Here is a 16,012-nt window from a genome sequence, read left to right on the forward strand (position 1 = left end):
GCGTCCTTTCGGCTTTGGCCCAACCACTTCATTAGCTCTGGAGCTACTTGTATTTGTCCTCTGCTCTTCCTCAGTAGCATGTGGGACGCCTTCTGACCTGAGGGGCTCATCTTCCAGCGTCATATCTTTTAGCCTTTTGTTTCTGTTCATGGGGTTTTCTTGGCAAAGATACTGGAGTGACTTGCCAGTTCCTGTTTCAGGTGGATTGCCTTTAGTCCAAACTCTCCACTATGACCTGTCTCTGCACGGCATAGCCCGTATCTTCTCTGAATTACTCAAGCCCCTTCGCCACGACAAGGCAGCAATCCATGAAGGTGCTGTCAGTTCTGCTATGTTAGGGGCCTGGGTTCAGATTTTTTAAACATTGTGCAAAGGCTGTATTATGTGTTGTGTTGATACACACATATATGTTGTGTCAGTTTGGAGCTGAATATTGCATTTAAATAAACAATTCTAGAAGAAGCATTCGTCATAATAAACACAATGCTATTTTGACGGAAGCATGTAGATGATGTGGTGATATTGTATTGTTGCATGAATGGGAAACACTACACAAAGTAGTTTTACCTCTCATTTACAGATACAGTACATTTCTGCTTCATAGTTTTGAGACTTCATTTTCTCTTGCAATTCCCTTTTATTTGAACTTTTAAGTTTTGCTTCTGCATCTTTTGGAGTATATTTAGAACACAGTGGTTACTCAAAAGATTGTGCTATTGTAGTCGTGTCCAGTATGCATTTTGTAGTGTCTTCCTATAACAGGGTACTTTGAATTTATAATGGTGCTACTGGCATTCAGGGTCTGAATGAAACAGGTACTTAACAAAATTCCAAAACTGCTGTAGTTACCTCAGGCCTGTCAACAGTCTATGCTGTTGTGAGATTGAGTGATCACAACTAAAGGCAATATATGGCACAGCAGAGCCTTTAATATAAAGTTACTTCCTTCCAATGTCAATATCTATCCCTTCATCATATTTACCAAAGTGCTTAGTTTATTTGCTTTTCTCCTTGTGCTAGAAAAGTCAGTGCTGGCTTTCAAAGGATTGTTTTTCTTTTTTGTACACTAATATAATATATCACATTTCATTGTAATACTTATAAGTAATCCATTGACCAGATAAAGTGATGACATTATATAAATAAATTAAATGCCTTTTCCTTCTCTGAAAGGTCAGTCCTATGAAATACGACTGTTAGATAATCGGAAGATAGGAGATATGCCAGAGATCACTGGGAAACTGGTAAAGGTATGTTGGTGTCGTAGTTTTCGTTTGTATATCTTTGTGCTTATTATTTATCATTAGGGTGGTATCACCTGTAAAATTTTCTCATTTTCATAGAAGAATACAGAAAAATGTGACAAATTCAGATATGTGTTGTGACCAGAGGATGCACTGAACAGAATTTGCCAAGTCATCTGCATAATAGGACCCCTAAGGCATGGCAGACTGTATTCCTTATGTCCTCCTGCCTGTGACCATGTGGTACATTCATAGCTAAAGCTTCAGTTTGGCATTCCAGTGTAGTATATGTTCATGGCTTGAAGAATACAGCATCAGCTTAATTTATATGTACTTTGTATTTATAGTTGAACAGTTGAATGCAAGAATTCTCCAGGAATAAGAATTCATTACCTTGTTGCCTCTTATTTAGGCATTGAACGCTGGAAACTTGAGCTTTGCAGTCTTGTAATGCTCACCAACTTAGATTGGCTCAGAAAATCTGTTATATTTCTCAGCTAAAGTAATTGAAGGAAGCTTGCCTTTCTCTATTCAGTACCCAAATTCTCTTCACTTTTCTGTGTTATCTGTTAATGTGAAATCTCTTATTAAAGAGATGGTGAATTGATACAGTGGTTGTAATGGTCAGTTTGTGGGCACACTGCTTCACCTACTCATAGCAGCTGTGAATGTTTTTCACTTCAGGGAAAACAAGTGCAGCCTGGCAAGTCAGTGAGGAAGCTCTCCTGTCTCTCATGTCTCCCGGTCCTCCAGTCTGCTGACGTTACCTGAGACTTCTAAATCAGTGTTAGGGCTGTAGTCAACAAAATAATTTAGAGTGAATGTCATAGGGTACATAAGCCCGTTTTAGTTGAGCTATATAAGTATTTTTCTATCCTCGTTGCTTACTTTCCCCTTTCTGTAATAGAGAAGAAATTAAGAAGGGAGATCTGCAGGACAATGCTTCTCAACTGTTTTGAAAATCTGTGCCTCTTTTTCATAAAAGCTACATCCTCCAGCTATAGTTCCTCCTGCAACAATCTGATTTGAAATTTGAAATATAGTGACTAAAACAATCTGACAATGTGTAAATTCAGAAAGATAATTTAAATCTTATTGATTGGATTGGATTGGATTGGATTTCTACCCTGCCCATCTAGACCAACGGTCTACTGTGGGTGGCATTACAAATTTAACAGTTAAACCAATAAACATGCACTAAAATCCAAGATGGTAAGATGTGAATTTAAGATACAGCAGGAGGGAAAGCCTGCCCAAATAGCCAGGTCTTGATTTTGCTTGTGAAGACACCCATAGAGTGAGCCAGGCAGATCTCCACGGCCAAGTTGTTTCAGAGGTGAGGGGCCACTGCCAAGAAGGCCCGGTTTCTCGTTCTTTCCTTCCGGACATCCCTCGGTGTTAGACCTCTTAGCCGCCTGGCCTGGCTGGAACAAGTGACTCTGGTAGAACTGGGTGGGAGAAGGTGCTCTGCCAGATATCGAGGTCCTAAACTGTTTAGAGCTTTATATGTAATAGTATGAACTTTGAAATCAACGCAGAAATGAATGGGCAACCAGTGCAAGGTGGCCAGTGTGGTGGAAATATCTTGGTACCTTTTCGCCTCAGTTAGAAGTCTGGCCGCCACATTTTGTACCATCTGAGGTTTCCGCGTCAGACTCAAAGGCAGCCCCATGTAGAGAGCATTACAGCAGTCTAATCTTGAGACTACGAGCGCATGGACCAAAGTGGTGAGCGCCCCCACATCAAGATAGGGACGCAGCTGTGCAATCCGCCGAAGGTGGAAGTGTACAGAACAGACCACTGACGACACCTGGGTCTCCTTGGTGAGTGCCAGGTCCAGATGTACACCCAAGCTGCAAACCTCACTCTTGATGGTAAGAGTCACCCCCCCCCCAAGAGAGTGAGTTTCCCAGACCACTGATGTCTGGGGCACCCATCTTGCCTGGATTCAGCCTCAGTCTGTTCTCCTGCATCGATTGCTGAACAGCCCCCAGACAGTGCTCAAGGGACAATACAGCATCCGCTGTTGTTGGAGAAAAGGAGATGTAGAGCTGAATATCATCAGCGTACTGATGACACGAAGCCCCGCATCCCCTGATGACTCCTCCCAGCGGCCTCATATAGATGTTAAACAGCATTGGAGAGATAATCAAGCCTTGTGGAACCCCACAATTGAGGCTCCACGGGGCTGAGAAACTTTCTCAAATCTGTACTCTCTGGGGATGGTCCTCCAAGAAGGAACAGAGCCAGGCAAGAGCCGGGCCACCAATTCCCAACTCGGAGAGCCTCCCCAGGAGAATACCGTGGTCAATGGTATCAAAGGCGGCTGAGATGTCGAGGAGGACCAGCAGAGACATTATGCCCCTGTTGGCCTCAGCAGGTCATCAAACAGGGCAACCAGTGCTGTTTCTTTGCCGTGGCATGGCCTGAAGCCTGACTGGAATGGATCCAGGACATTGGTTTCATCCAGAAGAGCCTGCAGCTGATCGGCCACCACCCTCTCAACTACCTTGCTGAGGAAAGAAACATTGGCAACGGGCCTATAATTACCAATATCGTCCACCGCCAAGCTTGGTTTCTTCCTAATGGGCCTAATGAGTGTCTCCTTGAGAAAGACCTGGAAGGACCCATTAATAATTGCTGTAGTCCATTCAGATGTTATAGGCCTGGCTGCTTTAATTAGCCAGGCCAGGCAAGTGTCAAGGGAGGAGGTGGTGGCACAACAGCGGTCAAGCACTCTGTCCACCATGTCTGATATCACAGGCTGAAAATGGTTAAGACTTATCAGGCAAGACGGGGCACTGGACGTCTCAGCTCGATCCAGTGTTTTCAAATAGGAAGCAAGATCCCGGCGGATGGCCTCCACATTTGATTTTAAAAAGGCTGCAGATTGGTCAAGTGAGATGCTAGTGAGAGGCCAGTCACTATGACCAACTGCGGATAGACCGCAAACTATACAGAAAAGTTCGCCTGCTGGTTGGAGGGTTCGCTTATCCAGACAGCGAAATAAGATCGACTAGCAGCCTTCACCTTAGATTGGTAGAGGTTAGTCGCGATCCTGACAGCTATTTGATTATTTTCCGTGTGGTTCCACCTCCATATGCACTCTAGCCTTCTCCTATTTTGCTTCATTGATCGCAGCTCTAGATTAAAGCAGGGCGAAGGGCAGTCTCTGCGCCGGAGAGGGCGTTTAGGTGCGATCGTGTCAGTAGCCTCAAACAAGCTCTTTCTCTTGTCTTGTTTTACAGCAGTTAAAACTTCTTTAATTACTTCAGTTAACTGTGTGAACATTGAGTCTACTGGCAGGTCTCATGCTTTTGGACTCTGGGCATTATGGATAAACTTCTGATTAGCTGGAAGAGGCTGGGTGTCCATTTGGGGTTGAGGAAAGGCAAGTAGAGAGACGGGTATTTCCCATGCAACACATTAGAGCACCACCACTGCAGAAATATTTTTGGAGGAGTGGTAGACTTGATGAAGAGAAGTTTAAGAAGGGATGCATAGTGTCCCATCCCTACACAGTGAACTCTATGCTATGGTGTAACTCAGAGGCAGAGAAGGACAAAAGAAATATAATAGATTGCTTGTTGTATTTCCAAGGATGAGATTAAATTGCATTCTAGGAAATGCTATATAATAATATAATATTTTATTTGGAAAGAAAGTGAACAGTTATATATATCCGTGTTCTTTGTTATGATCGACTCAAAATTCTGCTGTGTTTTTTCTTGTTTCAAAGAGTATCATTAGAGTTGTGTTCCATGATAGAAGACTGCAATACACTGAGCACCAGCAGTTAGAAGGGTGGAAGTGGAATCGTCCTGGAGACAGGTTACTTGATTTAGGTGGGTATATGAATCAAATTAGTCTCTTCTGTGGAACGGTTGAGTGAATGAGAGTGTTTACTTTTATCTATCATTTAAATATACTACAGCGGTGCCTTGCTTGACGATGATAATCCGTTCCAGCAAAATCGCTGTACAATGAAATCGTTGTCAAGCAAAGTAAAAAAACCATTAGAATGCATTAAAAACCGGTTAATGCATTCTAATGGGCGAAATGCCTCATTATTCAGCGAAGATCCTCTATAGGGCGGCCATTTTCCGGTGCCTGTTAGGCAAGGAATCCGTCCTAAACACAGCGGGGAGCCATTTTGCACAGCGGCCGGCCATTTTGGAACCTGAGTATCAGCTGTTTTTAGATCGTTGTAATGCGAAGAATCGGTCTCCAAAGCAGGGAACTGATTGTCATGAAGCGAAAATCGCCCTTTGAAACATCCTTTTGCAATCGCAAAAACCACATCGTAAAGCGGGGTTGTTGTGGAGTGGGGTAATCGTCAAGCGGGGCACCATTGTACAGTGTAGATTTCTGTGAGGCCATTGAAAATGTAAATATATTTTAGAGAGATCTCGTTACAGTATTGCTGCATTAAACAATAAACTATGAGTCTGAGCATATACAGTGGACCCTCTACTTAAGGAATTAATCTGTATTGGAATGGTGGCTGCAAGTCGAAAAGTCTGTAGGTCGAATCTCCATTGACCTACAATGCATTGAAAACCAATTAATCCCATAACCAGCAGTTTTTATTCTATTTTTGTTCCATTTTGGGTTTTTTCTGGTCTGTAAGTCGATTCTCTGGCTGTAAGTCGAAACTAAATTTTGCAGCCAGAGAAGTCTGTAACTCGAAAAGTCTGTAAGTCGAGCTGTCTGTAAGTCGAGGGTCCACTGTAGTCTGTTTTAAGAAATGGACTTTGAAATTTAAATATTCTTGCATGTTTATTATTGGTGCCATCAATTTATATTTATTTATTTATTTATTTGATTTATATCCTGCCCATCTGGTAGATTCTACCACTCTGGGCAGCTTCCAACGTAAAATATGTACAGTGGTGCCTTGCTTAACGAGCGCCTCGCTGAGCGATGAAATCGCTTAACGAGGCGCTCTGGGCCATCGCTGGAGCATTCGCTCAGCGATGGCCCCTATGGGGATTTTTCGCTTTGCGATATTCGCTAAGCGATTTGCTTAGTGAATATCGCATAACGAAGCGGGGGAGAACAGCTGATCGGCGGTTCCAAAATGGCCGCCAGAAGGTCTGCGCCGCATTTTCGCGCCCTGCCCTCGCTTACCGAGGGCGCGAAAATGGCGGCGCTATGGCAGAACCTCGCTTAACGGTGAGTTTTCAAGCCATAGGAACGCATTGAACGAAGTTCAGTGCGTTTCTGTGGCTTTTTTTATTCCGTTTAGCGATGTTTCGCTATAGCGAAGGTTAATCCGGAACGGATTAACCTCGCTATGCGAGGCACCACTGTATATTAAATCAGTACAAACATTATAACATTATAATTTATAACAGATACAGTGCCTAGAGGAAAAGAAAAGAGAATCAAGAGCTGATAGGAGGGACGCCTGGATGAACATCCATGTTTTCAGTTGGCTTTTAAAAGTACCCAGTGTAGGGGCCTTGCGAATCTCCGGTGGGAGGTTATTCCAGAGGCGAGGAGCCACCGCCAAGAAGGCCCGGTTTCATGTCTTTTACCTCCAGGCCTCCTTCGGCGTCAGGCTCCTTAGTCTCACCTCCTGGCTCGCGCGGGTGCTCCGGGTAGATCTTGGTGGGAGCAGGTGTTCCATCAGGTATCGAGGTCCTAAACTGTTTAGGGCCTTATAAATAAGCATCAAAACTTTGAAGTCAATGCGGAAATGGATGGGCAGCCAGTGTAGCATGGCCAGAGTAGGAGAGATATGTTGGTGTTTTCTCACTCCAGTAAGGAGTCTGGCCGCTGCATTCTGCACCACCTGAAGTTTCTGCATCGGCCTCAAAGGCAGCCCCACGTACAGTGGTCTAATCTTGAGATTACGAGCGCATGCACCAAGGTGGTGAGCACCCCCGTGTCAAGGTAGGGTCGCAGCTGGGCTATTCGGGGGAGATGAAAAAAGGCGGTACGGACAACCAATGCCACCTGTGTTTCCATGGTGAGCATCAGGTCCAAGTGTACGCCCAAGTTGTGGACCCCACTCTTCGTGGCCAGGGTCACCCCCCCAAACGAGAGAGAGTCAGCCAAGCTGCCAGCCACGGGTCCCCACCCTCAGAACTTCCGTCTTGTCCGGATTCAGCCTCAGCCCATTTGCCTGCATCCATTGCAGTACGGTCCCCAGGCAGCGCTGAAGGGACAGAACGGCATCTCCTGCAGTTGGTGAAAAGGAGATGTAGAGCTGGGTGTCATTAGCATACTGATGACACGATGCTCCACACCCCTTAATGACCCCACCCAGCGGCCTCATATAGATGTTAAACAGCATTGGGGAGATAATCGACTCCTGTGGAACCCCACATTTGAGACTCCACGGGGCCGAGACACTCTCCCCATGCTGTACTTTCTGGGGACAGTCCTCCAAGAAGGAACGGAGCCAGGCAAATGCCAGGCCACCAATTCCCAACTCGGAGAGCCTCCCCAGGAGGATATCGTGGTCAATGGTATCGAAGGCCGCCAAGATGTCAAGGAGGACCAACAGAGACGTTTTGCCCCTGTCAGCCTCCCTCAACAGGTCATCATACAGGGCAACCAATGCTGTCTCTGTACCGTGGCGCGGCCTGAAGCCCGACTGAAATGGGTCCAGGGCATCTGTTTCATCCAAATGGCCCTGAAGCTGATCAGCAACCACCCTTTTGACCGCTTTGCTCATGAAAGAAACATTGGCGACGGGCCTATAATTTCATCTGCCGCCATATTAAGTTTCTTTCTTATGGGCCTAATGGGTGTCTCCTTGAGGGCAGGTGGAAACCAGCCCTCAAGGTAAGACCCATTAATTGTTCCTGTAGCCCATTTTGTTGTTTTCGGCCTGGCTGCTTTGATTAGCCATGCCGGGCAAGGGTCAAGAGAAGAGGTGGCAGCTCGACAGCGTTCAAGCACCTTGTCCACAGAATCAGGCGTCATGGGCTGAAAGGAGTTGAAAGTCACCGGGCAAGACGGAGTGCTGGACATCTCAGCTCGACTCACTGTATTTTAAAAAGGAGAGAGCTCCTGGCGGATGGCCTCCACTTTAGATTTAAAGAAAGCTGCAAACTGGTCAAGTGAAAAACTAGGGGGAGACCTATCACCCAAACCAGTTCCAGATAGGTCGTGCACTATATGGAATAACTCCGTCTGCTGATTTGACGCTTCACTTATCCGGTTAGCGAAAAACGATCGACATGCAGCCTTTACTTTATTCAGGTAAAGGTTAGATGCGACCTTAACAGCTATCCTGTTATAATCCGTCGGGTTCTTCCTCCATCTACGTTCTAGCCTTCTCATTAGTTTCATTGCTTGAAGGTCCTAGGTAAACGAGGGCGCTGGCGGAGCTCTACGATGGAGAGGGCATTTAGGCGTGATCATGTCTATAGCCCTGGTGGCAGCAATGGACCAGCTGTCCACCAGAGCGTCGACAGGAGCGCTAGCCAGGTCAGCCGTAACACCTCTCATGGCATCCTGGAATCCAACTGGATCCAGTAGTCTTCGAGGGCGGACCATGGCAATTGGTCCTTGCTCCTTGCGAGGGGGGGAGAGCCATGGTGAGGTTACATTTTACTAGGTGGTGATCTGACCATGAAAAGGGGACTGACATGAGGTCTGTCACCATCAGATCACACTCGCTCCAACTGGAGGAAAAAAACAGGTCCAACATGTGGCCACCCACGTGGGTGGGGCCGTTGACATGTTGGGACATATTCAAGGAAGCCATGGTTTCCAAGAACTCAAGAGCTGGCCCAGAAGCCTTTGCCCCAGCATGCACATTGAAATCACCCAAGACCAAAAGTCTCGGGGATCCTAACAGTGCTGCGGAAACAAAGTCGGCCAGCTCCGGAAGGGAAGTGGCTGGATCGCGGGGAGTGCGGTAACCCAGCAAAATCCCAGTACCATCCCTGGCCCCTATCGACACGTGGAATGCCTCTAGACCCGGCTTTACCACTGAGGAGTGCCTAGTAACCTCCAAGCTGGATTTATAAACAATGGCTATAACCCCCCCCGCGCGCCCCTCCCATCTACCCTGGTGCTGGACGGCATAACCGGGCAGACAGACAAGAGCCAGAGGAGGACCCCCTTCTCTGCCTATCCACGTCTCGGTTATGCATGCCAGGTCTGCATCCTCCTCCAGGATAAGGTTGTGAATCACCTGGGTTTTATTGGATACAGACCTGGCATTCAACAGTACCAGAGTTAGAGTGGAGGCCTGACTGGGCTGGCTACCTCGATACTGAGGGTTGGTCACAGTCTCAGAACAATGAACAGCCGTCAAACATTTGTTCATTGTTCTTCTGACACGAGTAGGGACTGCCAACGCCATATCTCCCTCTACCCGTGATCACTGGGATGTTAAACGGCCCTTGCTAAATATATATTTATATAACTCACAATGTGTAGATTGGAATTTTTTCACTGCTTGTTTTTCCAAAATTTTGTTCATTTCAAGTAGACATCCCTATGTCTGTTGGAATAATTGATATAAAAACAAATCCGAGCCAGCTAAATGCAGTTGAATTTCTGTGGGATCCTGGGAAGCGGACATCTGCCTTTATTCAGGTTTGAAAATTTTATTTTCTTATCAAATTATGATTTTATATAGTTTTGGAAAGAGTTGAAATTCTACCTAACGTTCTTCACAGTTGTAAATATTCACAGTTGTAATATTTCTAACCAATTAAGTGTTAGTGTCTAAGTATTAGTTATTCTCATAATTGCCAGCATCTTTAAAAGATAATTCTGTAACAAATTAATGTAAGTGAATGCAAGTTCATTGTCATAAGTGAATGTAAGAGCCCTGGTAAACCAGAGAAGGGTTCAAAAGAGGGCATGAAGGGAGTGTTCTCTTTCCCCTTCAACTGCTTTGCTTTTGCTTAATCATTGGTATGTAAATGTTTATATGTCTGAGTTTAGAAGTTCCATTTGTTTAATTTTGTGTTGCTACACTTAAACTGCATCAACGACCCTTAAGTTAAGACACTGACTTGCTATATTTTGTGATAGGAAACTATATGTTAAATACTGTTTTATATGTTAGTAACAACAATTTCAGCTTTAATTCAGAGGTTGGCTCTGAAATCGGACACTCTGATAGAAGTGTATGTAGGGATGTATCTCTGTTTAGTTGCACCCCAGATGTTCTGTAGTAGAGTCCATTTCTCCCTGCATCTGTATTGCACTAGACTGAGGGATGCTAATGTAGCTCACAACTGGTTTACTTCTTTTCCAAGAGAAGCATATAAATAAAAACACATTGTAATTTGGTTTGATACTTTTCAGGTACATTGCATCAGCACAGAATTTACGCCGCGTAAACATGGAGGTGAAAAAGGAGTTCCTTTTAGAATTCAGGTTGACACTTTTAAACAAGCAGAAAATGGAGAATACACTGATCATCTGCATTCAGCCAGCTGTCAGATCAAAGTTTTTAAGGTAAGAGATGCAAATAAAGATTAGGAGTCGTGGCAGAAGTTTATTAAAAAGAAGCTTGCAGTATTGTGTTTGCTTTTAAAGGATTTTTAAACAGAGTTTCTCTATATAATTTTATTTTTAGCCAAAAGGGGCAGATAGAAAACAGAAAACAGATAGAGAAAAGATGGAGAAACGAACTGCCCATGAAAAAGAAAAGTATCAGCCTTCGTATGACACTACAGTTCTTACAGAGGTAATAATATTATATGGAATTGTCTCCATTTGCAGACAAAAATGGTTTAAAGTACACATGGCATACTTTAATATAAGTTATCAGATAGGCTCAAAAGATGAGAATAAGCTAATTTATCTGAAAAGTAAGCTTTTTATTTGATGTAGTTCACAAAAACCAAAAATTTTTTTAGAATGATACAGAAATAGATAATATATTTGAACATTTAGAATTGCTCCAGGAAATCAAATGTACATGTCTTTAAACCCTTCAGTGTCAAGCAAGTTGTTTTAAAACTTGTTTTTTTGTTGTTGTTGTCCAGTTTGGGCCCACAGCTGTATTTTAGAGATTGTTGAATTTATGGGCAGAGCCTCACTGGCCTTTTGCATTTCTTTTTCTTTAAACACCAGTGAGTTTTCTATAGCTTCCTAAAGATTGCAAAAGTTTTTTAAAGACTTAAAAAATTTTCCTCACTGTATAGTGAAAAGAAATTGATCCACATCTTTGGTGTTTGTCCAGATGAGGCTTGAGCCTATAATTGAAGATGCAGTTGAACATGAGCAGAAAAAGTCCAGCAAGCGGACTTTGCCAGCAGACTACGGTGATTCTCTGGCAAAGCGAGGCAGTGTAAGGGACTTCTGCTTACTTTTCATTGTGCAAGTTATCTTGTGCAGTGTTAGATATAGGACCAATTTCTATAAACAAAAATCCAAACACAAAGATTTTGACGGCCTTGGCTTAATTTAATTCACTTTTGCTAGCCACAAATTACTTCATGCTTGTATTGTAGTGAGAAATGTTTCCTAAATCTAACACATAAGTAACATGTTAGCAGACTTGTGACTCCTGTTAAAATTAATAGCTTCAATTTGCACACGAAATGGCTGTATTGAATAGCTGTGTTCTTGAAAGCTGTTTTCTCATATGTAATTAATGGAATGAGAATTAGCAATATCATTGCACTGAGACGTATTTTCCTTTCTTTCCACTTGCATGTTACACAAACAGCAGTTTTCCTGGCCCTATATTTTCTCAGACCTTTTGCTGTATTGATACTTACCTGTATGGATTACTGTCATTCTAGTATTTCCGGTATTCTTCAAGAAATTCCAAGTTCAAATACTACTAATTTGAACTTTGTTTATGCATTTGCTTAGGATGCAGATACATATATAATCCAGCTGTTAAAATGTAAAATGATAGTTCATCAATGTTATATATGTCTTCATTACTCCCTGAATAATTTTTGTACACAAATAAAATAAGGTGGCTGATGCTGTAGTGCTACTACAAATTGGCAGTCCCTTCTTAGACTGTGTTGCATTGAAAAGGAAACTTGTTTCAAAATCTTCCCTGTTTAAAAAATTGTTACACTTTTATCATTCTTTTTCCTGAAAGGAGGTTCAAACAGCTTTCTGCCTTTTCGTTATATTTTCCACAAATAATCCTTTGATGTAGATGGTACTGAGAAGTAGTGAGCGCTCTAGGATCACCTAATGGAGATTTCAACTTGAGCTCTTTGGACATAGTGTAACAATTCCGTAGGTGGTTGTCTGCCATATGTGGGGTTGGCATTTGAGTCCTTCATCTTGGCAAATTGTGGTAGAATTGGTCATGGCCATACATCTTGACCAGAATTCTTAGTTTTTATTTGCTCTGCACAAAGCAGCAGGATTCTGTCCCCATCCTGACAGTTGTTTCAGCTTTAGAAAGAACTCACACAGCAGCTTCTGTTTGTTTCCCTGCTCTTTCCCTGTTGCACTTCAGGAGCATGGTTGATGCCGGCTCAAGTGCTGTACTTCTTTGGCAGGGATTTTTCAGGGATTTAATTAGACTGAAGAAGTAGCAAGCACATCCACATTCTGACCTTTATTGACCTGACCGTAGCCTTTTCAGTATGTGCCAACATTCAAGTTCTGGCGTATAACATTTCTCATGTTTCTGGCAAGGTCATAGCAATTGCTGAAGGAGCCACTGAGTAACTTTTAAGACAGTAAAATCAGAGGACAAAAGGAATGGTAGTCCTCTTTCTTATTGCTCAAATTAACAATATTTCATGTCCTAACACACTGTGTTTAGTCATACAGCTGGTCAGCATTTCATAATTTAGATACTTTTTTCTCATGTATTCACAGGATAAGAACTTTCGTTGCCAAAGTTGTTTGTCAGGAAATAAGAGTTTAGAATTGATGTCAGAGGGAAAGCCCTTTGAGACCTCCAGAGGCAAAAAGGAAAGGGAAAAGGGTGGGAAATTCGAATTTCCAGCCCTTTCCCCCTGCCTTTTTGCCTTTTTCTTGCCTCGGAATGCATTGATTCGTTTTCAATGCATTCCTATGGGAAATGGTGCTTCAGCTTAAGAACATTTCAACTAAAAACGCAGTGCCAATATGGATTAAGTTCTTAAGTCGAGGTACCACTGTAATTTCCTCAAACCTAACACACATTTTAGGCTAATATGAGCAACTCAAGTGTAGAAGTTTATATTATTTAACATGATGTTTGGCTTTGCTCCCCTTTTTCCTAAAAAGGTTCCTGTATTTTTCCAGGTACATTTGAAACAGCATTGCTTGAACTGATCTTATTTGCCTAGGATGCTAATTTAAGATAGTTAATGAAGTGTGTATAAGATATGTATCAGCAACTTTAAAGTTTTCTGAAAAGTTACAGTCAGAAGAACATATGTGACATAAAAATCATTTACTCCCAATACAGCACAACCTTGGATAACTTCTTAGCTTTCCTACATTTTTATTTACTTATTTAGACAAGGCAGATTCTAAACTCTTATTCTTCATCGTGGTCTTCTGTGAATGCACACAACAAGGGTTAATCAGCGCCAGCGATGATCTCCTCGGAACGTTCTAGAGCTTAAATAAAAGAAACAAAGTTGTAGGTCATTCATACTGCGCATGCTCCTCCCACCCCCTCCTCAGTTCCATTTCTCCGCCGGACGAACTGGTTCTCTTCGGCTAGAGCTCTGTTATTTCGCTTACTATTCTCTGATTTTTGGCTTTTTTGACCCTTGGCAAGGCAATTCGACAATTCTACTCTCTCCTGTCCTGACCCGGCTCTGTTTGTGGACTTTGAACTCTGGTTTTCCCTTGTTTGGCGAGCTCGGGTTTTTTTCCCGCCCTTTTCAACGGTCTCCGTTGCAGGGCGTTGTTGCGGTTTCAGCTTATGTCCCCCTCCGGTCCCTTTAGCCGGTGCATAAGCTGTGATAGAAAGCTCCCCTTCCAGGATCGGCACGAAAAGTGTCTTTTTTGTCTCGGGGAATCCCATTCTCCCCAGGATTGCAGGCATTGTAGGGCTTTTACTAAGCCAGCCCTCCGTGCTCGCCAGCAGCGCTTAAAATTTCATCTCTGGAACGCTGCGTTGGCTGCCTCAGAGCCGTCCCTTATGGAGCTTCCCGGTGTGGCAGTTTCTCCGTCCACCTCAAGTAATCTGCCTCAACCTCCTGCCTCTAAGGCTTCTAAGAAGGCTACAGACAAACCTGATAAAAATTCATCCAAGGAGCCGTCCTCTTCTAAGTCTGCGAAGAATAAGCCTGTGAAGCAGACAAAAAAGAGAACTGTTAAACGCCTGGGAACGATAGAGGAGTTACCTTCTGTCTCGCCCTCCCTACGTTCCCCTGCATTGGAGGAGCCTTCACACGACAAGGAGTCCTTGTTTGGGGTATCCGCTTCTCTACCCCCAGGACAGTCTGAGCCACCCAGGATCTCGGGGACCGTATCCCCAACACCTATTCGGCTTGCTGCCGCCACCGCAAGCTTGGTGTCTCCGCCCAACAGCCCTGAGTCTATCGGGCGGGCGTCTTCGGCTCACTCCTCCACTTCGGCTTCCTCGACACCGCCGCCGCCGCCGCGGAAGAAGTCTCGCAAAACTAAGCATATTTCCAAACGACGGCATCGATCACCTCTTCGCCATTCTCGGCGCCGACGTCACTCGTCAGATGAATCTTCTTCGTCATCCTCCCCGCCGAGGAAGCATCGACATCGACATCGACGGCGCTACACCTCCTCTTCGCCCTCGACCTCGCAGGACAGGCGTCGACGCCGAAGGAAGACAAAATACATCTATGTCTCTTCCTCCTCGTCTTCATCTCCACCAAGGAAGCACCGACGCCGTCACCATTTCGACGTCGAGGAGCTTCCGCGACCTGCTCTGCTTACCGACCATCCCAGGGGTGTTACTGCCCCTGTTTCATCTGTGACGTCTGTCGCTGTCGACCCTCAGCGTCTTTCTACAGCGAATTTCCGACCTGAGCTTCGAGCTCGCAAGAAAAGTCATTCTCCCTTATCAGAAGAAGGGGTTCCCTTTTCGGACAGTTTCTCTGATTCTGAGGAGGAACCTCCTCCTCCAGAGGACAAGGAGGATTTGCCAGTGGGTGAAACTGTGGGATCCGACACGGGTGACCCCCATGCATCCTCTCCGTCGGAAGACTTCTCATCTTACTCACAGATGCTCGCACGAATGGCCAAGGTCCTTAAACTACAAATGGACACACCAGCTCCTCCAGAGGAGGATCTCATTTTTGGAGATATTAATAGTGAGCGGTCCCCTCCTCCCACTCTGTCTTACCTTTCTGTTCTTACTACCATCATCAAGGATTTTTGGGATCAACCTTCTACGACGCCTTCACTATCTCGGCGTACTGAGAATCTTTATCGTGTGTCTGGGGAGGATTCCAAGTTTCTCCTGAAACATCCTATACCCAATTCCTTGATTGTTGAGACTAGTTGCACCCGACCAACAGGGAAGTCGCATGTCACCCCCACTAATAAGGAGGGGAAAAAGCTTGAAGTTCTTGGCAGGAAGATTTATTCTCTGATCGCTTTTATTCTCAGAGTGGCGAATTACCAAACTGCTCTGGGAGCTTATCAAAAGCAATTATGGCTAAAAACTTTGCCGGGTTTGCGGTTACTACCTGAGGATATCAGACAAGATTTTCTCAATACCTATGAGGAAGCTCAGACTGTTTCAAAGTATCTTCGTATAGCTACTAGACATTCTGTAGAAGCTGCAGCTAGAATTTTAATGTCGGCTGTTACTCTCCGTAGGCACGCCTGGCTGCGAGCTGCCAATATTCTGGATGATGTCAAGGTGAAAGTTGAAAATTTGCCAT

General features: G+C 44.2%; 1 protein-coding gene across 11 annotated transcripts in view; it reads left to right on the forward strand.

The window, feature by feature from the left end:
• Positions 1-16,012, forward strand: part of UBP1 (upstream binding protein 1) — a 71,050-nt gene that overhangs the window by 21,308 nt on the left and 33,730 nt on the right. For 4 of the 11 annotated variants that reach the window (XR_013537410.1, XR_013537411.1, XM_020802068.3 and 1 more), the window contains exons 3-8: positions 1,174-1,250; positions 4,984-5,089; positions 9,697-9,806; positions 10,527-10,679; positions 10,801-10,911; positions 11,410-11,517. Coding sequence is in view for 8 of the 11 variants with exons in the window: in XM_020802068.3 (XP_020657727.1) it covers positions 1,174-1,250; positions 4,984-5,089; positions 9,697-9,806; positions 10,527-10,679; positions 10,801-10,911; positions 11,410-11,517 (665 nt within the window). In the remaining 3 variants the exon portion in view is untranslated. The remainder of the gene's footprint in view (positions 1-1,173; positions 1,251-4,983; positions 5,090-9,696; positions 9,807-10,526; positions 10,680-10,800; positions 10,912-11,409; positions 11,518-16,012) is intronic. The other 7 variants (XR_013537412.1, XM_020802070.3, XM_078377577.1 and 4 more) reach the window with 3 other exon arrangements.

This window comes from Pogona vitticeps, chromosome 6 (genome assembly GCF_051106095.1).
Source record: "Pogona vitticeps strain Pit_001003342236 chromosome 6, PviZW2.1, whole genome shotgun sequence".
In the NCBI taxonomy this organism is placed as follows: domain Eukaryota; kingdom Metazoa; phylum Chordata; class Lepidosauria; order Squamata; family Agamidae; genus Pogona; species Pogona vitticeps.